The sequence below is a fragment of the Mus musculus genome, chromosome 1 (genome assembly GCF_000001635.26).
Source record: "Mus musculus strain C57BL/6J chromosome 1, GRCm38.p6 C57BL/6J".
Taxonomy (NCBI): Eukaryota; Metazoa; Chordata; class Mammalia; order Rodentia; family Muridae; genus Mus; species Mus musculus.
This window is the reverse complement of record NC_000067.6, coordinates 166,999,836-167,024,405: the sequence shown is the minus strand read 5'-3', so window position 1 is coordinate 167,024,405 and position 24,570 is coordinate 166,999,836. Positions and strand designations below refer to the sequence as shown.

Here is a 24,570-nt window from a genome sequence, read left to right as displayed (position 1 = left end):
CAGGCCAGTGAGGAGGTGAACACTCAGAAAGGAGTCCCTGGCATGATCCCACCAGGATGGCATACTAGGAGTCAAATGCTGATCTGGGAACTTAGGACATCTGTCTGTAAGGGACACAGATCTGATGATCTCTTGCAACAGACACAGTCACCACACAGTTGGGTCACAGGGAGACAAACAAATATTGGGAGCACTCTGGTGGTCTGGGGACATGAATATCACATGGGTTTTACTCTATGTATGGAGCAAGATATACCTCCTCCCTAAGGTTCTAGTTACACAGATCATCCAACCACAGAAAGAAGATAGAGTATCGTTCCACACGTTGCTTTCACACGATTAGATAGCCTTTGTCTAAGGGGGAGACGATTAACACTTCTCTTCATTATTTACTATGCCTGGCAGCTGGGCTCATAACAGGTCCTTAACAAGCATTTTCCTAATTAGTAAGTGCAGGATCTTGACTTCCACTTTACGTGGCAGAAACGTTCCAGCGTGGAGGCGTTACGGTAGTGTCCATCAGCACAAAGTGTGAAAGACAGAGAGACACAGGGCAGCCACCTCTGACCTGGCTGCTACCTGGACGCACGATGTATGACAACTTGAATTGCCCTTTGTGTCTTCCTGACGGGCACAGGTTTTCATGCCAGTCCATACACTCTGTGGATCTGGGAGGAAGGGAGGGAGGCAGGTGGGCAAGGGCTTGTCATGAAAAGTTGCACTGTTCTTGCCACGTCCCAGCAGGGCAGGTCAACGGGGACAGGTCCTGAATTTCCTTGCCCTGAGTTTCTCAAAAGGTCAGACTGGGTTGGAGGATGACCAGCTGTGCTCTGACCTGAGTCACATCTGCACAGAAGAGGTGTAAGTTGTCTTGTGTGGGTGTATACCTATGTAGGTCACTAGGGGACACTGTGCCATGAATAGAAACACAAATAGGGAGGGGCTAGACTTCACTTAAAGGAAGTTCCAGTGTTCTGAACAACTCAGGTCTATCGGAGTGGTGAAGCACCGGGTTGGAAGATCTGCCGAGTAAGATAATTCTGGGAAGATGGGTGGACAAAGGGCTTAGCTTCGAGAATGATCATGTTAGTGGTCTGGATCGGGTTCCAGAATTCCAACCTGGATAGCAGCACACGGTTCCTCAGTTCAGGAGACCTTCTAGAATAGCTGTGATTTGGTTGATGGCACAGTGCTTTATGAGGGTACAGAGCCCCAGGAATGTATGTCCAGGACCTAAACTTTGGAGCCAGATCACTGGATTCAAGCTGCAGCTCTTGAAAGCTGGGAAGTCTTAGGTAAATTGTGTGTGTGTGTGTGTGTGTGTGTGTGTGTGTGTGTGTGTATGCATGTGTGTGTGTGTATTTGTGCATAAGGTGTGTGTGTGTGTGTATGCATATGTGTGTTGGCCCTGTGCCCAACACAGCCCACAGAGCACCTCTACAGTCCTTATCTGAACCCTTCGATGTGTGGTAGGGAGGGCCCATAAGATGGATCGTGAGCAATGTTCTCACGAGCTGAAGCACAGATGAGCCACAGCCTGGCTGGGCACCTTGGATAAAAACAAAAAGGGTGCAGTCTCATTAACTAATGGGGAGGCAGCCCGAACAGCTGACAAATGGCACAGGGGAAACCCTTGGCTCAAATGAAAGGTTCCAGAAGCCACCACCCTTCTCAAAGGATGAAAGAAGAGCTGGCACGCACATGCCACAGAACGCAAGATTGCCTGACAGCCAGCAAGCTGAGAGAGGGAGAGAGGAACGGGGGGGGGGGGGGGGGGGAGAGGAGGGGAAAGGGGAGACAAAGAGGAATAGGGAGGGAGGAAGGCAGGATAGACGAGGGGGAGAGAGAGAGAGAGAGAGAGAGAGAGAGAGAGAGAGAGAGAGAGAGAGAGAGAGAGAAAAGGCAGGATAGACGAGGGGGAGAGAGAGAGAGAGAGAGAGAGAGAGAGAGAGAGAGAGAACGAGAACATGACTTTTTCACAGATTCAGGCTCAGCCATTTGAATGGGGAGGAAGCCGTAAGGGAGGGGTCTAGGAGTGGTCTAATTCTCCTTATGAATGATCTTGACGTGGGTGTCATAGAAATGAAATCAACAGATGGCAATTAATTTGTAGACAATGAAAGCGACTGAAATCCAGAGTTACAGGAACCCTGAAACTGCTTGTAGGCAAGGGAGGCATGTGAGCACGAAATATTTCCAGAAGGATCAGCCCCAGTCTGCTCTGCCTCCCTCTAAAGGTGCGGGGCAGGGATGGGGAGGAGGAGGAGGCTGGCTGTCCTCTTGATGGAGCGGGAAGGATCAGAGAGAGACGGGGTGGGCGGGGAATGGAGAAGACAGAGGTCTCCATTCATCTTAAACCGGTCTGCTCCTGATAGACAGGGAGTGGGTGGCTGTTTATCTTTGAAATCTCAGCTATTTTCTTCCGTAAAGAGGTGTAAACTAACTTCCTTCAGGGCACACTCTTCAGTTGTGCTAGGGAACATTAAAGGTTCACTGCACAGGGAGGAGGGGTCTGCCATTCCTTCCTACAAGACATCTTCCTCTGGTCCTCATGGAACCTGGCTCAGAGGTTTCTTTGAGAACCCATTCATCTTCCCCTTAAGAAGGCAACCGAACCTCTCTTCTTTCCCTTGTTCATGAAGAATGTGGGGTTTCTTGGAAAACTCCAGGAGTGGGGTGGAGTGTGGGGGAACTAGCCACAATTTAAATTTGAAGGCACATAACTGCCCTAGTACCAGCCTCTTTGCATCTCAAACTGTAAGGGTCAATTTTAACAGTCAACTTGATGGGACTTAGAATTACGATGGAAATAAACCCCTGGGCATTCTGTGAAGGAGGCAGACTGAGTTAACAGAGGTGGGAAGAACAACCTTAAACTCGGGTGGCGCCATCCCTAGGCTGGGGTCCTGGACTGATGAATCCTAGGAGAGCTCACCAGCGGCATTGGGCACCTTCTCTGTGCTGGCTCGGTTTTCAATCCCCTTCACACAAGCTAGAGCCATCTGAGAAGAGGGAACTTGTGGAGTGTAGTCTTGATTAGTGAGGGCCCAGTCCTCTGCGGGTGGTCCTAGGTTGTAAAGGAAAGCAGGTTGAGCAACCCAAAAGGAGCAAGCCAGTAAGAGGAGCAAGCCAGTAAGCAGCATTCTTCCACGGCCTTAGTTCCTACCTCCAAGTTCAGTTCATGCCTTGCCCTGCCCCAGACTGTGACTTGAGCCACGTAAGCCAAATTGCCTTTGGCCATGGCCGTTATCACAGCAACAGAAAGAAAGCTAGGAGCCTTTGCTTCCTGATTAGATGCAATGTGACCAGCTGTCTCGAGCTCCTGCTCTGTAATCTTCCCACCACGACGGGCTGTGAGCACAACAAGCCCTTCCTTAAGTGTCTGTTCTCAGGTTATTTTCTTACATCAACAAGAAAAGGAACTAAAACATAAACTCTGTCAAAGAGGACAGGAAGGAGGTTGGGACAAATCCTGTCAAATCAGAGGAGTCCCCTCTAGTCACTGTAGTCACCATGAAGGATGGTCTCGGGACACAGATGATAAACTCCTTTCTGATACACAGAGACTCAGGAAGCCAGGATGCAGGAATCTCTACTTCAGATTCCTCCCACTTCCATTAAAGCTGATCCAAATTCATTTATACAACTTGGAGGGCGCCCTCACACAACATAGACTAAGGGTGGGGATTTTATATTGAGAAAGCTTTGTTATCTCACGTCACTGTCTCGGCTCCAACCTCCCAGAGTATGCCTGCCATCTTCCATCCAAGCATTCTGCAAGCTGGTGCCCAAGGGACACTTGCACTTTGTCTAGGTTTTTAACAGGGAAGAGGGCTTCTCAGTGGACAGCAGGAACACAGGTCTGCAGGGAGGAGACAGTCACCTGCCTCTGGGTTGTGGGGAGGAGGGGAAGACAGGATTCAGATATTTCTCCAAAGTTCCTTCTAGCTGCTTTATGACTCAAAGATAGCCCACGGTGCATTTTCTTAGCTAAAGTCAGCAAAATGTCCAGTCTTGGAACTTCTACAGACTCATAGACAGGCCCAAGTCAGACCCATTTTTGGCATTCGGCAGAGCCCATTCATGCAAGCTTTCCAAAGGAGAGGTGACTAATGCTTTCTTCTTGTTGGCTGCCGATTAAGCAGGTATTCAAATTCAGAACTTGAAGGCTAGTGGGATGATAATGTAGACCAGAGGTGGGTAGTGAGTCAGAGACACTTCTTCAGTCTTTTGTCTTCTCCCCCTATCATGGACAAATCATAGACTTTCTCAGAGTCTCAGTTTCTTCATGGGCAACACCAAAGATACATTCTCTGCCCTTCTCATACAGCTACAGGGAGGAACAAAGGGAATTCACTGAAGAGAAGCTCACTATGCACGTAGGACCTGGATGAAGGATAAATATTAGCACTGCTTGGTTGGTTCAACATCTTCCCAGAAGGCCTCAGAGTCCACAATGACCACCATTTCTTACAAAGGCCTTTGACCCCAAGAATTAATTTCTGTTCCTCGTACAACATTTTATGGTACTTTAGGACATCAAGCATTATATCTATCTGTCTCTAAGTTAAACTTAAAAATTCCCATTTTTAACCTCTCCGTCACCATGCTTAGAACAGTGGTTAATATAAATCTTAAAGACATTTGATAAAATGATGAATCAAGACCAACTAATGGGCTGCTTAGGATGATACATTTCTCTGGGAATGAAGACGGATGGAAAGTAAGCTGTTCGTATTTCCTGGTGTTAGAAGACTTGTTAACCAGCAACACAAGTCAAAGCAGTGTTGTGAGGGCCAAGCTTCTTTACACCAAAGGTGAAGGTTTGAAGTTGAGGGGGCAGGGGTGGGGTGGGCTGGAGCCTAGAAAGTTTCCAAGATGGTTTAGACAGGAAGTTAGGGAATACACAACGGGTCAGGGTATACATAAAACTAACGCTCAAATTCCATACCGAGAAGGCATCAGAATAAAAAACCCTAGGAGACATCTCAGTCAAACTCTTGGCCAGTGCTTCTCGCCCTTCCTAATCCTGTGGACCATTAGTACAGTTTCTCACATTGTGATGACCCCAACTGTAAAGGTAAAGTTATTTCGTTGCCACCTGTAAGTTTTCTACTGTTATGTATCGGGATGTAAATATCTGAGGGGTATCTGATATACCCGTGTTCAACTCTCAATGGAGCCACGACCCACTTGTTGAAAGCCATTGATCTTGGCAAAGAGAGCAGCCACTAGCTGAACATCTGCACCGACTCTACTCTGAGCCATACAGAGTTACACTAAACAGTCGTCACTGTTTGCTTTAGACTCCTCATCTCCCTCTGTACTCAGCACTCAGGCTCAGTTAGCCACTTCTGTCTTTTTTATGGTCTGTTCAATTTCTTGTAGGTCTGACTCCAAGGTCCCCAAACCACTTGGGACACACATAAAAGCTATTGGGGTTCCCAGAATTCTGAGCTCATTACCCTAGAGCTTTTAGTTCATTCTTGCCTGGCTGGAGTTCAGAAGAGACCAGGTCTAAGAGGAGATATCAAAAAGAGCCTCAGCCATGGAAAGATGCTCAGAGCAGGGAAGAAAGCTTAGCACAGTACGAGCCGCTCTGGACACAGGAAAACCTGTTGGACTTAGGACAGGGAAGGGTGACTACGGCAGATAGCCTTAGAGTTGTCAATGGGAGGAGATGCCCTCTTCTACTGGCATGCTGTGGTTCACCATGCCAAGATAATAACTTCTAGGCAGGATTAGTGAGCAGGAGGGACAGTAAACTCCTTCCAGGGCTGCAGATGGCTTAGCCTGGGGCTTCTGAACCAAGTGAGAACCACACAAGGCACTGCCAGGAACTGGCAAGATTCTGCCTGCAGAAGGCTGGATGCAAAGGCAATGTATGGTGTGTCAAGGTCTTCATGGGTCTATTGGATTGCCTTGCTTAGAGTAGGCTTCATGCACTGGAAGTTACCCATGGTAAACGTGCTTGATATTAAGTACCGGGGTATACACCTAGGTAATTCCAAACCAACTGGAGGACTCATACCATGGACATTTACCATTTTACGGATAGTCAATAAATATTTGTCTATCTATTCTTTGGTGGGGAGGATGTAGGAGATTATTTATTGGAGCATGATCTTATTAATAGAACTTATTAGTGGCTATAGCACATGAAGATGGTTCATGACCATTTTGACCATGCCACAAGTAGGAACATCATTATCCTTTCTTCTAGGTAGGGAAGCAGATAGAGATGTTGGTAGGTGGTTGAGGGCAGGATTTGAACTTACTTACTAAGATTCCTCGGACCATGCTTTCTATATGTTGTCTCTTAGGAGAGGAGAGTCAAGGGTAATGAATTCTTGGCTGTTGGGTGTCTGGATCCTGTGATTGTCTCTATTGAGTCACACCCTTCCGTTAAGTTAGACCTTCAACTTTAACAACAGTGGATCTTCAGCACTGTGCTCTACCTACTGGGAAACCTCTGAGGGATACACAGGATGCTATGAGGGGTCCAGAGAGCTGAACACCTAAGGAACTCAATGCTTTGACATATTTCATAGTGTTTGGCTTGTGTAAAGTTTCAATCTGGGAAGAGTGTTTGCAGTGGTTTTGTTTGAAATGTTCCAACTGTTTGTGGTTTACCTTTTTTTTTTTTCAAATCTTACTTACAATTTAATATTTACTTTTTAAAAAAAGATAAACACCTATATGCTTGGCAATCAGCTGTTCATTTAGAATTCTTTGCATTATGAGCTTGGGTAAGTTACTAGATCTTTCGAAAGTCCCCATTTCTTTATGTGTGGAATGGAGGTAATACGAATTTGAATGGGCTATAAATGAGTTCAAGTTTGTGTAAACGTTTAACATCTCATGCTCATTTTCTCCTCCTCTTCGTCCCCTTCCTCATCTTCCTCCTCTCCCCCTCCCCCTCCTCTTCTTCCTTCTCCTTGCTTGTGACTAGGCATCAGTGATGGATACTTAACAGGGAGGACAGTAGAGGTCGGCTCAGATTTTTTTTTAATGGAAACTAAGCAGAAGGAGGCAATCCGTTCTGTGTCTTTGAACCAAGAGGCAAAAATAAAAATAGGGCCTGAGATTCTTTCTCCCTACACAATTAATTGTGTATTAGGCTGGGCCATGCCTATAGACTGTCATTCCATGATAGAGTGGGTTGCTAAGAGAAATGTTAAGCACTCATAAAAATGAGATTAACTGAATTAAAATATTTTGGAATACAGACTTTTAAAAGACGCTCCATCATTTTCGCACCTCTCATTTTTTTCTGAGTGACCTTGGGCAGCCCCCCTCTTTCGTTTTAATTGGTTCTCTTACTTGTGCAATAGAGGCATTGCACTGAAGTCTCCAGTCCTTTAGCTTTTGAAACTCACTGCCCCTCACCCCCAGGCACTAGCTATTTAAGGGGACAGTCAGTGCGGAATCAGATAGCACTTCCTAACCCTATAAACCTGTCTGCTGAGTTCTGCTTGCTGAACCCTGGTTTGCCCATGTGTGCTATGGAGGATAATTCCATACCCAATCTCCAATGCCCTACAACCTGTGGGTGCTCCACAGAAGCAACACACGGCAGCATCTCTACCTGACTTGGTTCCAGCCTGGCCTTTTAGCTCGTTTCTTTGCTCCTTTGTTTATAATGCTTATGAGAGTGTAGGTGTATATGGTTTCAACCAACTTGAGATAGCTGTGCCGCAGAATAATTCAAAGCAGGGGTCCTGTGATCTGCTCCCCCCAATCTAGAGTCAGACCATCAAGTAAGTGCCAGGCTGACTTCAGGCATACGTGCCTTCTTAGGAGTCCCTGGTTGCATCTTCCAAATGGCGAGCATTTTGCTTCCTGGTCCTGTTTCCTATCTCCACCCCACCCCCTCCTCTGCTGGTCTTTCTCAGAGCCATCTGGAAGAGAAGGAAGCAGACAAGCTCCTGCCTGCCAGAAGCCAAATGCCAGTGCAAAATGAGCCCTTGGGGCAAGGCCAGAGAACAGGTGCAGGAAAACTTGGAGCCAGCTGTGTGTGTCTCTCTGCTGCTGCAGGGAGATACTGAGGATTGCTGGACCCCATCGAGCCTGGAGGCACCTTAGGAATGCAGGTTTCTTTCTAGAAGAATCTTCTGGCTTGTCATAGTAGTTTGGGCCTTAGAGTGTGTACAGTTGGGTGATATAATACATCAGAAAAAAAAACTAGATCTGCTGGGGCATCAATATGACCTTGGATGTGTCAAGTGCATAGCAGAGGTGATTGCTGGGCTCCCTTGACCTTGGTCTTAATCAGACCCTTTCTGTGACTGGCAGTGCTTTGGCTCTCATCTCAATTCCTAATACAGAATGCCTAGAAACAGTACTTCTTCTAAGAGTGCTGCCTCGACACAAACTTATTTGAAAACATACCCACTCAATCCAATAAGGGTAATCACAAAAAGCAAACTCCTTTCCATAATCGAGTAACGAAGGATCTATCGAGCAAACCATGATAAACTAAACACCATGGAAAATCTTCCCTATTACGACTTCTTCTTAATGCGTGACTGAGTTTGCAAAATAAATTCCTGGGAGTCCAAAATGAAGCAAAAAACTGAAAACTCAAGACATAAGAAGACCCAGCCTAAAAAATATTCTGTAAAGCTAAAAACTGAAAAACAGAAGAGGAGTCATGAATACTTCAGAGAAGAAAGGCTTCACAAGACCCTCTCTGTGACTGGCGGTCCAAGAAGATAGAATTATCTAGAACGTGCAACATTTTCAAGATACAATAATCTAGAACACAGAGCAACCTCTGCAACGAGTTTGAACAACGACAAGTTTCCTACACAGCTTCTTTTAAATATCTACAGAGGCAAATCAGAACCATGTGTAAGGTGGATGGTGTAACCCAGACCCCAGACTATGATCTAGTTTGGAACCTGTGGGCCGGGAGCTCCAGTTTAGCCAGCAAGATTTGCACTAGAATATCTTCCAGTGTCTATGCTTATGTACGAAGGCAGAAAAACATCCCAGGAAACTTTGTTTGTTTGAGATTCTGTGACATATATAATTCTGGCTGCCAGTGTTAAGTGACCCACCACTTCAGGAAGTAGCAGGTGTGTATGCTTATGCACATAAAATAAAAGGTGATAGTTTTTGTATGATTACAAACCTCTGTAAAGTCTCCCAGCACCCACACAGGGGTTTTCTCTCAAGGTATAGACCTGGACACAGTTGTGTTTGCATTTGAGAGCGCATCTGCTCTTGTCTAAATGCTGACAGTACATCCACATCTGGAGATACGCAACGGACGAATTCAGTTCAGACTTCATTTGGAGTCTGAGGTCACTTAGGCAAGGCAAAAGGTTAAGGGTTTTTGAGGAACATGAGGAAGGACCTAGCCCCACTTGGCTTCTCTGGGCCCTTAGGTGCTGTACGTTTATTTTCTTCTTCTTCTTCTTTTTTTTTTTTTAAACATCATAAGAGCCTGCTTTTCTGCTTTTGCTATCCAGGGCCTTCTGATGGTTCCCAAGAAGGGAAGCAAACCATATTCTTTAACTTCTTCCCTACCATGCCAGGAATTTGGGGAAAGAAATGGTCCTCACAGCTCGATGACTTGCCCTCCCCTCTTCCCCCACCATCCATCCATCTCTTTGGATCCCAAACCTCCCTAGTCCGAGTCCTCAACACCATGATCCAATACGTAGGACCCAGAGCTATAGTTTCCTGGGTAAATTTCATTAATGGCCATTTAGGAGAGAGTTTTCTTCTGGAAAGTAGCTGCCCACCAAAGCTCAGAAGTTCATGGGCTCCTGGGAGGATGGGAGTTCCTGTTTTTAGGGTGTAGGGTGTTGCTGCTCCAGTTGTGGCCTCTTAGCCTCAGGTAGGTGAGCCCAAGGGAGGATATTGATTAATTAAAAATCAGAGGATTCAGGAGACCCTGCCAGTGGGACCTAATGGTCTGAAAAGGTGACAGGCTGAAGGCAGTGGGTCAGAACTTGACAACTAGAAGTTGCAACAGACACAAAGACAGGCCAAGCAGATCTTGACAATAGCAAGTGGGAGCCTGGCAGCAAATACTAACAAATCCCAGGCTACCCAGGCATCAGGGCATCTTGGAGTTATGGGACCTGCAAAAAGCATGCCACCCAGGTGGTGATAATGGGGGCCTAAGTTGCCCAGGAGATCTGAGGCTGCATCCTCCTCCAGGCAAGGCAGGAAGTGGGTCTTAGTGCAGTCTTTGAGAGTGGGAGGAAGGTTGGAATAGGGTCGAGTCAGGGGAGGCTGAGTATCTGACATCGCCCTGGATTTCTTGAGTCCTCCTGAGACATGGCCTGGAAAGTTCCAGGTAATGGTTCTGAAGTTGTGACACACTGCTGGGAGGTCTACATTTTCCCCTCAGACAGCGTTCTTCTATCCGGAAGTCCTGAAAAGACTGAAGCACAACTGAGTTGCTTGGACCTGTTCTCTGCAGCCCCTCTCCTTTGGAGTAAGCAGACACAGCACTATCACATCCCTAGGCTAAACCCCCTTAACACAAAAAGAAAATGCTATAAAAATCCAAATGGATGAAACCCAACTAAAAGCCACAACAGAGACAGAGTCCCCAGGCTGCTAGGATATCCCTCTCAGACGTCCCCCATCTGTTCTGCTCTCCAAGGCCTCCCAGCTGAGCCCTGCCGTCAGGGGAGGGCCCTTGGCCCCCTCACAATCTGTCATCTTTGACATCACTTGGATCTTGTTTCTTTTGAGGCTGCCAGGGGACATGGGGATACCATGCCTGTCCGTGGGCAGGGAGCCAGGAGGACCATGCTTGCTGTCAGCACCTGGGCTGGGTGGGGTAAGTCTGAAAGAGCTGGAGAACAGGTTCTGAATTGCTGGGCATCCCAGCCGAATCCCAGTTTCTCCATACGTCCAGCCTCTCTTGGCTGCCAGGACCTCATATTTCCTGCCATCTGTGATGGGTGTCTCTGGGGAGACCCTCTCCTTTGTAGCTTGCTAATCACTGTGTACAGACACTGGCAATAGCCTGGTCCCTACCCCTGGCAATTGTGCAGACATCCCTTGGGTTGATCTGAGTTCCTTTCTGTGCTGCTAAGGGATTCGACTCGTCCTATACTCTGCCTGCTTCCTCTCTACAGGTGATCATTTCTGCCAGTGGACTTGGACTCTCAGCTTACATGGGTGTGTGTGTGTGTGTAAGTAAAATTAGAAGGTAAACTCGTCAGTTTACTGATTTTCAAACTAGAAGGCTAGGTATGTATCCATCCTTGCCCAACAGAATAAGGCTGCAGAAAAGCCCAGGGAATGGAAGCCTTAGCAATGGCATCAGATAGACCTGGGTCTGAATCCCGGTTCTACCAGCATCTCACGATGCCCTTCCCAGGTTCCAGTGTGCATGTCTGTAAAGTGGGCTTCCGGGCCGTATGCTTTACTGTGCTATCTAACACCTGATGAGGCAAAGAGGATTCTGGTGAACTGCCCCTTTCAGGTGTTTTCTAGTCGTTTCACTCTACGTCGGTCTAACCTTGCTGTGAACAAGAGCTGGCTGGGGACGGCTGCTGGCGAGGGTGCTCCTGCCCTTTTTTGGATCTCTTCCTAAGACCTTGGTCTCATTAGCATCAGATCCTGACCAGCTGAAGGAGCTAGGCAGCTGGGAGGCGGAACCCTAGGCACATCCAATTTGGTTTAAACCTTTTGTTTCCTGGGTTTCCTCAGCAAGGACAAAAGCAAGCAATCAATGTCCAGAGTAGTCAACGCGTATTCATGCATTCACCCATGGGTCCATCCACCCACCCACCCATCCATTTGTTTGCTCAACTCTTCTAAGGCAGCCTATCACAGTCATTAGAATTAGTTCTAACTATTTCTAAATCCGCCTTTTCCACTAGTTAGTTGCCTAATGTTAGACATGCCACCAGCACCCCTTTGTTCTTATTTCCCCATCTTATTCTGAGGAAAACAAGGGTGGTTCCTACTTCAGAGGCACTGCACACAAAGCATGTGGCGCTATTTAAGCGTTCAACAAATAGCTTTGCAATAATTAAGATGGTTAAGTTGCTTATGGTTGCGCAGGGAGACATGCTAAGGAGACACCTGTCAATCACTCCAAGTGGACAGGTGTCCTTATAAAAGACTGGCTCCCTGGTCCCAAAGACCGAGAAAACATCTTCACTATGAGCTCTGGGGTTTAGTTTGGTGGCACAAATCTCCCCTCTTCTCTCTATACAATGTGAAGTCAGTTCATGAAGATTTAGGAAGTGTTGAGCCATTGAAAACCATCAGTTTCTTGACTTGATGTTCTTGCCATTTTGGAATGGCAACTCCTGGTGTGACTCTCATGTTTAGAAGAAAAAAGAAAAAGAGTGAGCAGGTCTGACGCCGTTTCCTCACTGAACCAGCATTTCTGATTCCCTTGAAGCTCCTCCTTCCTCCAGTTCCTGACACCCCGGCTCCCCACTCCATGGCAGAGGGCAAAGCAAGATCGAATTTACCTGTTTCTGGTAGCTTTCAGCCTTGCCAAAGCCTGTTCCTTACACTATGCATTCCCTGGTATCCCTAGCCTGTCTGCCCCTTTAGGAGGCTGCTGTGACCCTGGCATCCCTGGCCTGCCTGCTCCTTTAGGAGGCTGCTGTGATCCTGGCATCCCTAGCCTGTCTGCCCCTTTAGGAGGCTGCTGTGACCCTGGCCTGCCTGCCCCTTTAGGAGGCTGCTGTGACCCTGGCATCCCTGGCCTGCCTGCTCCTTTAGGAGGCTGCTGTGACCATGGCATCCCTGGCCTGCCTGCTCCTTTAGGAGGCTGCTGTGACCCTGGCATCCCTGGCCTGCCTGCCCCTTTAGGAGGCTGCTGTGACTGCTCACTGTGGATGTCGATTTACTGTTTCCCATTAGCCAGACCTCTGGCGGCCTTTGAGTGCCTTGGCCTGACACGAGCTCACAAGCCAGCTGGAAAAGGTCAGGCCCCAGGAGCGTAAGCCAGGGGATGCTCCAGAGACGGGACTGACACAGTCACCACACTCATGGGCCATTAGACCATCAGGCAGCCTTATTTACTGTTTTTACTGGACAGCTTGGAATTTCTCTTTGCAATTGTTGAACACATTTGGATGATCCTGACATGGAACACACGATTGAATCTTTTTGAGCCTCTGCTTGCTTCTCTAAAATAGGGGATAACTGTTGACCTAAAATCTGTTTTATGATTACTGTAAGATTAATTATGAGACATTGCTTACAGAGAGATGAAATTGTGAAAAAAATGTCACATTTGGAAAGAATGAAGAATGTTAAAAAATAGTTTAGGATACAAACAATTTCATATGTTGGTTTCTGTCTTCTCTACAATGAAACACCCATGACTTTCTTGGGTATGATCAGCATGGCTGTGTTCCCTCCTCCTCGAATGAGGTACCCTGTAGCTTATGTATAAGTGATACTGTCACCAAGAGAGGGCTCTGTGAGGAGCAGGTGGCCTTGAGAAAGTGGCCACACTTCAGGGATCAGCTTCAGGAATTCAAAGCAGGGTCCCAAACGCTTTGTAGGGCACAGCTGGAAGGTGACTTTTTGATGGACCAGGGTGTCTCTCTCACACTCCTCTCACCATGAGAGGAAAACACAGCCTCAGAGGCCCAGGAGGGGCTTTTCCCTCTCCTCTAGCTCTGGGGAGGGCTGTTAGGCAGCTGCCATGTTCAGGTCCTCTCAAAGGTCTAAATGATTCTCTGCCCAGGGAAGTCAGGGAGCCACAACCTCAACTTTCTTCTCCCATCAGGCTTATCTGGAGTCACTGACTGGCAGTGCTACCTGATAAGACCTATAATAATCAAGCTAACATGTCCACACCACACCACACCACACCACGGTTTGCAACGCCTTTGCGCGGTTTCCACTTCAGTTGATTCCTAGATCCAGTGGACTCTAGACATGATTGCTCATTTATGTACAAGCAGACTAGACACTGAATTTTGAAGACCCTGCCAAAGGTCTCAGAGTTGGCACTGGAACCCGGGTCTTCTGACTCTAGCTCTGTGCCGGAGAGCCAGCAGCTAGATTTTAAACTGGCACGGTGAACAGTTCCAATTGGTGTGTCTCCCAGAACTTAATTAGAAGCAGGGTCCACCCACCAGCGCTGGTCTGATGGGCTTTAATGAAAGGAATAGCACGTGAATTATGGGAACCAGAAACACATCTGAATGTCTAAGGGTAGAGTCACCAGAAAGCATTCCCCTCCTCTTCTCCAGTCATCCACAGGGCCACAGGGGAACTGCACGAGCCCAAAACCCTGCAACCCAGCCACTGTGGGTGGTGTGGATGGCTGGAGATGGCGCCTCTATTCCCAGAAACCATGAACATGGATGGAGCTCATTCCCTCTTTGTTCCCACCCTCCTACAAAGATGTAGATCTCACTGTTAATCACAACTGCTTCTCTGGGAGGGAGGGAGGGAGGGAGGGAGGGAGGGAGGGAGGGAGGGAGGGAGGGAGGGAGGGTGAGATAGAGACTCCAGGAGTTTTGCTTCCATGTTCTCTGAACTCAGTTGCAAAGCACCGAGGAAATTCACGAACCAGTGAAAAACAACAAGACTAAGTTCATTATATTTATTTAGTGGAGCAAGTCTGGAAAGCCTCCTTCCTGGAAGGCAAAGTGGTCCATTCAAAATGGAGGGGCCAGGAACCAACAGGCTGGCTTCCTGGCTGGGCCTCTTGCTGGCTGTGAGGCTTCAGACAGGTTGCTAAGCCTCCCTGGACCTTGTTCTAGGAAAGCGTCCCTTGCTGGGTAAGGTTGCCATGAGGTCATGTAAGGAGGGGACTCAGTCTTGCGGCACACACACAGGCCTCTAACACGTAGAGCGTGTGGTTTTATGTTTATGGTGTGTGCTATTTATGTCCCCTCTCAAGCAAAACCACCCAGATTTTCCAGACATTCTCCCACACACATCAACACCTGCTTTGTACCGAAATCCTTGACAACTCTGGAGCCGGTCCTTAAACATCCTATGGATTTGAACCTGCAGGAACGAGAGGCAATCTGGCCCACAGTACATCTGTGGGTGCGGACCTCACTTTGTGGGTATCTGCTGCTGGAGGTCAGGTTCCAGCCCCTCCCTTCAGAGACCCTCAGCTCTGTGAGCTATGCCCCTCTCTGGGGTATTCACCTGACTGCTCTTCTGATTACTTCCTATTGCTTTCTTCACCTTCTTAAAGGAAGGAATCCATAAGAATCAACTTTGAAACTGTAGCCACTTCCTGCTGAGTGTTAATAGAAACAGTGGCTTCTGTCATCCTCTGCAACTTTTCTTAATGCAACAAGGTAGACACAGGAGGCTAGGAGAAGGGAACCTGGGACCTGCCCCCAAAGACATCCTATACTCCTGCTGCCTAGGGAAAGGTCATTTGTATCCTACAGTCCAGTGCCCTCAAATTACCCTCTCTCTGCTTCCCCCCACCCCCACCCCGGGCAGCTGCAGTCTAGCACCCAGGCACAAAGTACATCTCGTTTCCTTCCTTCTACCTTTCCATGTATACGCTCTCTGTCTCTTTGGGAGTTGTGCTTTATCTCTAGGGAGCTTAATGCTTTGCTGATAAAACCAGTTAATCCTCTGCTGCTCCTCTTTTGCAGAGATGGGGGAGGAGATTAGAGGAAAAGGGTTAGGCCATCTCCCCTTCAAGGGCACTCAGGACATGCAGCAAGGAATTGGATCTTGTTTCCCACCTGATGCTCTCTCTAGACTAGGGTCCCCTGTGTTTCCTGAGCCTCTCTATAGTAATGGGAAGGGATCGTGGGTGTGGGGACTCAGTAGATCCCTTGAAGAAATGGCAAATGCTGAAAGGTGTGCCCATCAGTGAGGGCCACCTCCAAACAACCCCACGCATACAGCAGCATAGATCCAGAAACAAACAGGTGAACGCTAGCTTAGGGGAACACAGCTCAACCAGGCATGTCTCCAACCTCACAAATCACGGGCTAAGGTGGAACAGTGGCTCCAGGGTTCCTACCACACGTTTCTTTGGGTGGACACTAAGTATCATTTTACAGCAGGTAGGTGAGATAAGAGGCTTCAGCAGTTGATGGGCAGAACCCAGCTGAGACAGAGGAGGTGAAAGATACAAGCCATATGCAGAGAAGCAAACCTTCCAGTGAAGTCCAGAGGAACAAAATGGGCACAGAAGCTCAGGGCAGTTAGGATGTGTGTCAGTGCTAAGCAGTCGCCAGGGTATCAGTTCCGTAGATGACACTTAGGGTTCACATGAAAAGCTAGTTTTGAAGAGACACGGTCTGTTGAAGGGGACACTGGTGATTAAAAGTGATAAAAATGGCTCATGAATTTAACAATATCACATGCTTACTGGATATCTTCTATGGTCCAGGCAGTGTTCACGGAGGACACAACAGATATAATATCTACTTTCGTGATATGTGTAGGAGGTTAGTGAACCGTTGCACTCCCCTGGCTGTAGGTATAGAAATGGAAGAGCAGAACTGGAGAACCCCACTGAAACTGTGAAGTCAATGGTGGCCTCTGAGGGGCAGTTGAGACTTGCATGATGAACGGGGATTAGATACATCATGGAAGGCAGGAGGAGCATTTCAGACACAGGCCAGCCTGGGGCGATGCTCTGAGCTGGGTAAATCCAGTTCCACTAGAGACCCTGGGGGACATCTGGTGTGGCTTAAAAGCAGAAATCCAGAGTGAAAAGTGTTCTATACATTTTATACCACCTGTGATGAGAAGACACTAAAAAGTTTAAGCAGGAAAGTGAGCACATTTGTGTTTGTAATGGATCACTCTGCCTGCTGTGTGGGGGAGAGTCTGGAGGGAAGAGCAAGGATGGAACTGGTAAGTACGGGTGGAAAGCAGAAGATGGCAGCCATGAACACACAAAGGGAAGTGGCTGCGCCCCAGACATGGAGAGGGGTCAGTAGGTCTGATGACAGAATGGATGAGTGAAGGAGTATCCGGAATGATACCAAGACGTTTTGGCTTGCATAACTCAGGGAGTGGAAGTACTCTTCAGTAAGATGGGGAAGGACAGTGGATGGAGAAATATGGCGAATGTTTCAGTGGAGAGCATACATTTAAGAGAGAAGCTGGGTGTGGCGCAGTGCTAGAATCCTAGCGTGTGGGAGGCCAAAGCAGAAGGTCAAATTAGGAGGATTGTCCCAAATTCCAGGCCAGCTCCAGCCTCATACTAAGCGCCAGACCATGTAGGGCTACACAGTACAATCTTTCTCAAATGATTAAACAACACCACCACCAAAAGAAATAAACAGAAAAATGCCTTAAGAGTAGAAACCTTAAGCCAGAGATACCTTTCCACCAGTCAAGCAGAACTGCACACAAACACATGCACCTGGCCGCATACCAGACAGAGAGCATCTGCTGCTATTGGGGTGGATGGAGTTACTCAGAGAAAGTGTAAAAACGAGAAGGGAAATACGTATTTTGAGTGATATAAAGTAACATTTGTAAGGTAAGACAGAGGTAGGAACAGCTGGAAAGAGAATGGGGGCTAAAAGACCAGAGAAGTTAACCAGGACAGAAAGCTGTCTGTCAGTCATACATGGTCCATCGAAAAGGCGAGCCTTTCATAGGCAGGCCCATTGGAGTTAGCAGTATGGAGATTGCAAACTCCAAACCAGTAGGTTTCTCAATAGATGGAGAGCAGCTCGGATGGGGGTGAATGGGTCTCAGAGGTGGGGGGCTAGTCAGACGCTCAATAGCTGTGGTACTAGAGGAGCAGGGAGCTAGATAAGGACTCTCTCTTGAAATTGAGGAGTGAGATACATCCTCCTAAATTTCACCTAAGGCAATGCTCTCCAGATGGGCAGATCTGAGCCCTTCCCGGGAGAATCTCTTTACAGCCCGAGAAGACAACACGCAGGAGAGACTCTCTAGCCACAGCCTTTCCCCTGGTTTCAACCTCACCCCACTCATTCCTGGCAAGAAAGCTCCATTCCTGCTCAAACCTCACCCAGGAAATCTCTTGGGTGTTGGGCTGAGCATTCAGGGCTGTTCTGCCTCCTCTGGACAGCCTCTGCATACCCATGAAGTATGAAGAAGACACAGAGAAACTCCTAACTCCCCGTGGTCATGAAGAGCTGACCTTAACTCTCCCATTTTTAGACTGTTATGTGATCCTTCCCCATAGGCCCTAATCTGCCTGTCAGACTTCAGCTGCATGCATACTCCACCATAGCCTCGTCTCCTCCCCTCCCTTGTTTCCTCTGTGGTGCTTGCGTATCTGGTCATCTGGGAAAACTGAGTTCACTGTGGACTGATTGAGAAACCAATGGCTCTCCTTGCTGGAAGAATACTTTGCGCATTCTACTGAAGTCCACATTCACCAGATCCACCAGACCCAAGTTAGAAATAATCAAGTCATGGCACGTATTCACCAGCCAGACTCTCCATAGCGCCTTGGGGAAGTACCAAGTCACTTGAGTTCAGGTTCAAATTACACCATCGTGGCCACCGACTATTTAAAATATTCCTTTAGAAGCCTACCCCTTGAAGATGGAAATTAAATCCACCTTGGGATTCTGTCCCACTCCAGTCAGAATGGCTATGATCAAGAAAAAAAAAAAAAAGACAATAAATGCTGTAGGATGTGGGGAAAGAGAAACCCAGTGTTGATGGGAGTGTAAACCTGATATATTCATTATGGAAACCAGTATGGAGGTATCTAAAAAGACTTAAAATGAAAGTACCATACCACACCATACCATAGCATACCATACAACTACCCTATCCCACCTAGGCATATATACCCAAAGGATTCTATATCAGACCACAGAGACATCTATCCATCCATGTTACTGTATCACTTACAACAATAAGGAAATGGAACGATTCAGGAGTCTATCAACAGTAGAATGGAGAATGAAAACATGGCACATATACCCACTGGAATTTTACTTAACCATAAAAGAAGTAAAATTATAAAATCTACATACAATAGGTGGATCCACAAAGTACATTAAATTAAGGTGACCTGGACTCAGAAAGACAAAAACAACCCCCCAAACACTCTCTCCCTCTCTTTTTCTCTCTCTTTCACACACACACACGCACACACACACACACACACACACAAACTCTTTCTCTCACACACTCACACATATAACTCTCTCTCACATACACACTCACACACATGCTCACACACAAACTCTCTCACATACAACTCTTTCATATACACCCACACACATTCTCACATATATACTCACACACATGCTCTCACACACAACTCACATACCACTCTCTCTCTCACATACACATTCTCATACATGCTCTCACACAAACTCTCTCACACACACAACTCTCACACACACCTCTATCTCACACACACACTCACACACACTCTCACACACACTTATACACATGCTCACACACTTTGACACACACACACAAACTCTCTCACACACTCACACACACACACACACACTCTCTCTCTCACACACACATACTTACACATACACTCACCCACACACAAATCTCATGCTCTTTCATATGTTGACTAACTTCTGGTGTCTGTAAGTTTGTAAATGGGTGTGTGTAAGAGAGTGGGTACAGAATCTGAAACTAGGCGGGAGACCACAAGAGAAGAACAAGAGCTGTTGAGAAAGAGGGGAGAGGTCAAGAGGGCACATGTAACATGAAAGCAGAAAGGAGGCTACTGGGGTTGAAGGGCACAGGAAGGAACTGGGACTAAGGGTGGGGGTAGGGTGAAGAAAAACCACAGCAAACATTTTGTTTGAAAAATGCATATGAATCAGAAAATGGCCTAGTAGGCCATCAGTGGAAAGAGAGGCCCATTAGTCGTACAAACTTTATATGCCTCAGTACAGGGGAACGACAGGGCCAAGAAGTGGGAGTGGGTGGGTGGGGGAGCACGTGGGGGACTTTTGGGATAGCATTGGAAATGTAAATGAAATAAATACCCAATTAAAAAATATCAAAAAAACCATAAAAAAAGAAAAATGCCATAATAAAACCCAATTCTTTGAACGCTAATAAAAAAGCCTACCCCATCTCTACTCCAGGAAATTCAACATTTAAGCCACAAAGACATGCTCTTTCAATCCTGGAACTAGTAGCTTCTTGGTGTTTGAGATGTGGATTTAGTCTTGTACAGTTCTTTCCAAAATACTGAGAAGTCACCCTCGTAACCTAACTCACAGCACCATGCTTCTTCAAGAGAACACTGCACAGGCGTGAACACCCAGGCTGCAGTGTCTGCCACTCACAGTACTGGCTAAAGTAGACACAACAACGGATAGACTGCCGTGACTTCTATGCAATATGAGTTCCCATTAAAAAGTTTATATTGGCAAAGTTTTCCAGAGCATAAATATTCTGTAGAAACTGGTTCAGTAAAAACCTAAGCTCCAAAGTGGCCCTAAACACATAACAATTATTACAACCACAAAGAGGGAGATTGACTCTGGATACAGATCTATAATAATGCAATTTATGATTTCTTGGAGACTATTCTCGCTTCCCTTCCCCAACAACACGGGAACCAGCAATCTTAAAATATTGAAAGTAGCAGTTAAACGAAACAAACAAAATCTTTCCAAACCTCCAATGCAAGAACTCAGTAAGGTATAACAGGAGAATATATTGTTAGGAATTCATGCCTGTGAAAACTGGTTCAAAAGTGGACACACCCTCCCCTAGAGACAAGGAAGTTCTATCGTGTCTGTGTACAGCTCAACCCGACTCCTTTGGCAGAAAATGTTTTATATTTTATGGAAGGAATATCTATATCTACATCTCTCTATATATATATCTCGTATTTACTGATTTACAAGGGTCTTGAAGCCACAGAGGGCTCTCCCGTGTAGTCATGAGAAAGATGGGTGGGGCGCTGCTTCTGCCCAGCCCCCCCCGGGGGGGCTTCCTTTCCTAGGGGTTTCAGGCTTTGTGACTGGCCCAGCAAGGTTAAGAAACCCCCTCCCCAGACTGCCCCATCATGAGACAGACACCCTCCCCTGCCAGGCTTTCTTACTTGGCCGAAAAGAATGAGTTTCTAAAAGCCCCCAACAAACAAACAAACAAGCCCACAATTCTAACCACTTTTTTCGGGGTGTGTCTTTTTAGGTGGCATGATTCACCCAAAATACGTCCCCCATTTCTCTCATTTCCAGAAAGACAAGAACACAGTGTGCACAGGCATATTGCAAAGCTGGGTTTGCATCTCTCTCTCTCTCTCTCTCTCTCTCTCTCTCTCTCTCTCTCTCCTGAGCTTTTATGCTTAAGAAGCAAAGTGCAAACTCTGGGAGTTAAATGGAAACAAAACAATCTGTCAAAATTCCTCTTAGCACCTATGACTAGTGTTAACTTACATGCTCCCGGGGTGCAAGAAAAAAAGCCCCAAAACTGCTGCTGAAAAGATGCTTTGACCTTTTAAAATGAGAACTCCCCCATCCCACATCCATATTAAATAGGAAACCTTGAGAGTGCCACAGTTTTAGATTAAGAAATGAAATGAGGTTGAATTTCCAGAAAAGGGGTTTCCCTATAGGCTACAAGCTAATTAGGGTGTTCTAGACTGACATTGTAATAGTAAGTAGAATACAGGCCCCAAGTCTCCTAGCCAAATGTAGTGGCCAAGTACACGGAGTCTAGTTCCGAAAGGGGACGGGAGGGCAGATGAAAATCTAGTAGATAAAAAAGTCCAGAACACGACCTCTCAAAGCTAGTGTGGTTCCAGGGCAGGATGTCCGCCCCTGGCGGCCGCAGAGCCCTGGCGATCTAGGTGCACCGCAGCTGCCAAACCCTCAGCGCGCTCTAACCGGCGCTGCTGAAGGAAGTTGGAGAGCTCCCAGCCAGCCGACTGGATAGGCGGTGGGCGCCTGGGAATCCCTTCCAGCGCCGCAATTAGGAAAGTTTTGAAAAGTAAAGACCCCAGACAGATGAAGTGTCTCATCCTTTCCTTGAGCCTAAGAAACACCTCGTGTTACACCAGGCTAGCACAAGGCCACCAGTTTCTCTTGGCCCGGGAGCATCCGGTGCCTTCCAGCTCCCCACCGCCCCAGAATTGGTCCTCAGGGCGCATAGCTAGAGGGGCTTTCTGCCCAGCTGGAGATTCCAGGCAGAGATGCTCCTTAGGCTCGCTGGCCTGGGAAGCAAAGGCAGAACCTCTAACTCCCATTCCTACACCCTGGACCTTCTCTTCCAAGCCAGCTTGATTTTCTCCAAAAGACGCACGACACAGCCCATGCGCCCCCGGGACTCCACTCCTCTCCCCAAACTTCCCAGGGAGACCCACAAATACAGACTGCGCCCCCAAACTCCCACGACAATCGCCAATCATCCTATCTTTGCCTCTTGTACCCTCCCAGTCGCGTTCTTCCTGCCCCTCACTATTCTCCTCGCCTCTCCGAGGAAGTCAGAAGCAAAGCACGAGAAAATGCCTTCGCGAGGAGCCTCCCGTCACCCGCCCTGTCACTGAAACAAAAGCGCAGGGAGGAGGGAGGTGGGTGGGGAGGCAGGAGGAAGGTTCGGAAAGAGATGGGGGCAACGGTAAGAGGGGTTGGGGAGGGGGTTCAGAATGGAGAGTGGAGAAAGGGGCCAGGACCCCGCTCCCGCGCCGCGTGGCGTGGCCGGTCGCTTACATGCCCAGGTCGCTGTAGGTGTTGAAGAACTCCATCTGGTTGCATGCCTGGATCCAGCCCACCACCCAGGTCTCGTGGCGGGGGATGGGGGGCATGACCACACGGGCCGAGGCTTTGAAGTAAGGGGTCTTGTAGCGCAGGACGATGGGCGAGGTCTCCTCGATGCGCGTGGGGCACTGGTCGATGGTGGCGCACACATCGTACACCACGATGTTCTCGCGCCGGATCCGCGCCTTGCAGGTGATGCTTTGGATACAGCCCATCCTGCCGCCCGGCGCCGGCGCGGCGCGGCGTGGGGCAGCGCGGGGGCCCGGCGCGGGCAGCCGCGGGCACCCGTCACGCCGGCATGGCGACGCGCCGCTCGCTCCCGGTCCAGCTCAGCTAGCGCCTAAGAGCGAGGAGCCGCCGCCGCGGGGCATCCTCCGGGGAAGCCCCCTCCCCTTTCCGCGCGCTGGGTCGCGGCTGCCCCGACGCCCGCCCACGCCCGCCTCCTCGCTCCAGCAAGGGCGCGCGGAGCGTGCGCTCCTAGGAGGCGGCGGGCGCTCTCTCCGGCTCCCGTGCCCCGGCGGAGGGCAGGGAGGGGAGCGGCGCTGCGAGGAGTGGTGCCCACCCCGGGCCGGAGCCCCCCGCCCTTCGCCGGAGAGGAGGAGGAGGAGGCGGCGGCGGCGGCATGGAGCTGCGGGAGGGTGGCGGCGGCAGCGCCCGGTTTGTCTGTTTCCGCGGCGGCAGCAGCAGCAGCCGCCGCCGCCGCCGCCGCTGCATGAACCTCTGCTGCACCGCGGCTGCCCCCCGCGTGCAGCGCACCCAGCGGCGGGCGAGCGGGCGGCCCGAGCGGCAGGCGGAGGCAGGCGGCGGCGGCGGAGTCCGTGTTCCCTCCCGCCCCGCCCTGGAGCCGGACAGCGCCCACACTCCCGCATCCGGCTGCGGGGGCGTGTGGGGGGCGCCAGGGGACCGTAGCCCCGGGCGGAGAGCCCAGCGGGCTAGGGCTACGGGGGACAAGCTCCGCGGAAGAGACTGGCTGTACGCCATGAGTTTGTCCCTCTTCGGCTGCCGTCCGGGGGGGGGGGTAGTGTGCAAGGGTGGGGGTGTTTAAAGGGCCGCTAGCTCCCGGGCGGGGCGCGGCACGTGGGGTTGGGCGGGGCCGGGACCCCGGTAGGTGGCGCCCCGCGGGTGATAGTGGGGTGTAGAAGCGGGACCCTGCTTATTGGGATGGGTGGGGCCGGGAGGGCGCGGCGCGGTTCAGAGTATAGAGGGAACCACAGTGGGGTACGGTGAGGCTGCGGGAGGAGAGATGTTGGAGAATCAGCTCCAGCTGAGATGTATCGTTGTGATATAGTTTGTTAGAGTTGGGTGTGACCTCCAGCAGTGCCACGAAATAGATTTACTACCTCGTTCACTGGTCCGCATTTTCCTTTAGTCTAGTAGAAGCTTTATTTTTTAATTTAATTTTATTTTTTTGCACCACAGTATTGAGAGTGAAACCTGAGAAATCCCATTGGAGGCTGACACAAAATCACCCCAAATGCCAGTGTTAGTCGAGGCACCAGCTCAGTCTACTCATGGCCTGTTTTCATATCACCCCTCCACAATCTCTGAAAATACTCTTATCAGAACAACACACAGTGTGTATGTGTGTGTGTGTGTTGGGGGGGGGGGTTGTTGGAGCTCCTTGGGAAACACTGCCTTTTGAATGTCTTGTGTCTTTAGACAAGTTGTACTTAGTGGAATCATCTAGGTAGATTAGAACGCTTAGCTACCCTCCCAGTCTTACCTAAGGCCTGTTAAATACAAACAGAAGTTCAGGGCTTTATAGAACCCAGGAGGATTAAAGAGTAACCACTTGATTCTACAAAGTCAAGGCGCCAATTTGTAGAAAACCCTAATCCCTGTAGAAAGCTGGGGATCTTAGGGATCTTTTCTTGTCTTTGCTTCTCCTGAAGGTGCGTGGTGACCAGCACACAGTCATTTCTTACCAGCTGTGTCAGAGTGAAAC

General features: G+C 48.7%; 1 protein-coding gene across 4 annotated transcripts in view; it reads right to left on the bottom strand.

The window, feature by feature from the left end:
• Nucleotides 1–24,555, bottom strand: part of Fam78b (family with sequence similarity 78, member B) — a 91,452-nt gene extending 66,897 nt beyond the window's left edge. For 3 of the 4 annotated variants that reach the window (NM_001160262.1, NM_175461.4, NM_001160261.1), the window contains exon 1: nt 22,578–22,989. In NM_001160262.1, the coding sequence (NP_001153734.1) occupies nt 22,578–22,840 (263 nt within the window). In that variant the 5' untranslated portion in view covers nt 22,841–22,989. Of the gene's footprint in view, nt 1–22,577 lie in introns of all 4 variants that reach the window. The other variant, XM_006496789.2, reaches the window with a different exon arrangement.
• Between the last annotated feature and the right edge of the window lie 15 nt (nt 24,556–24,570).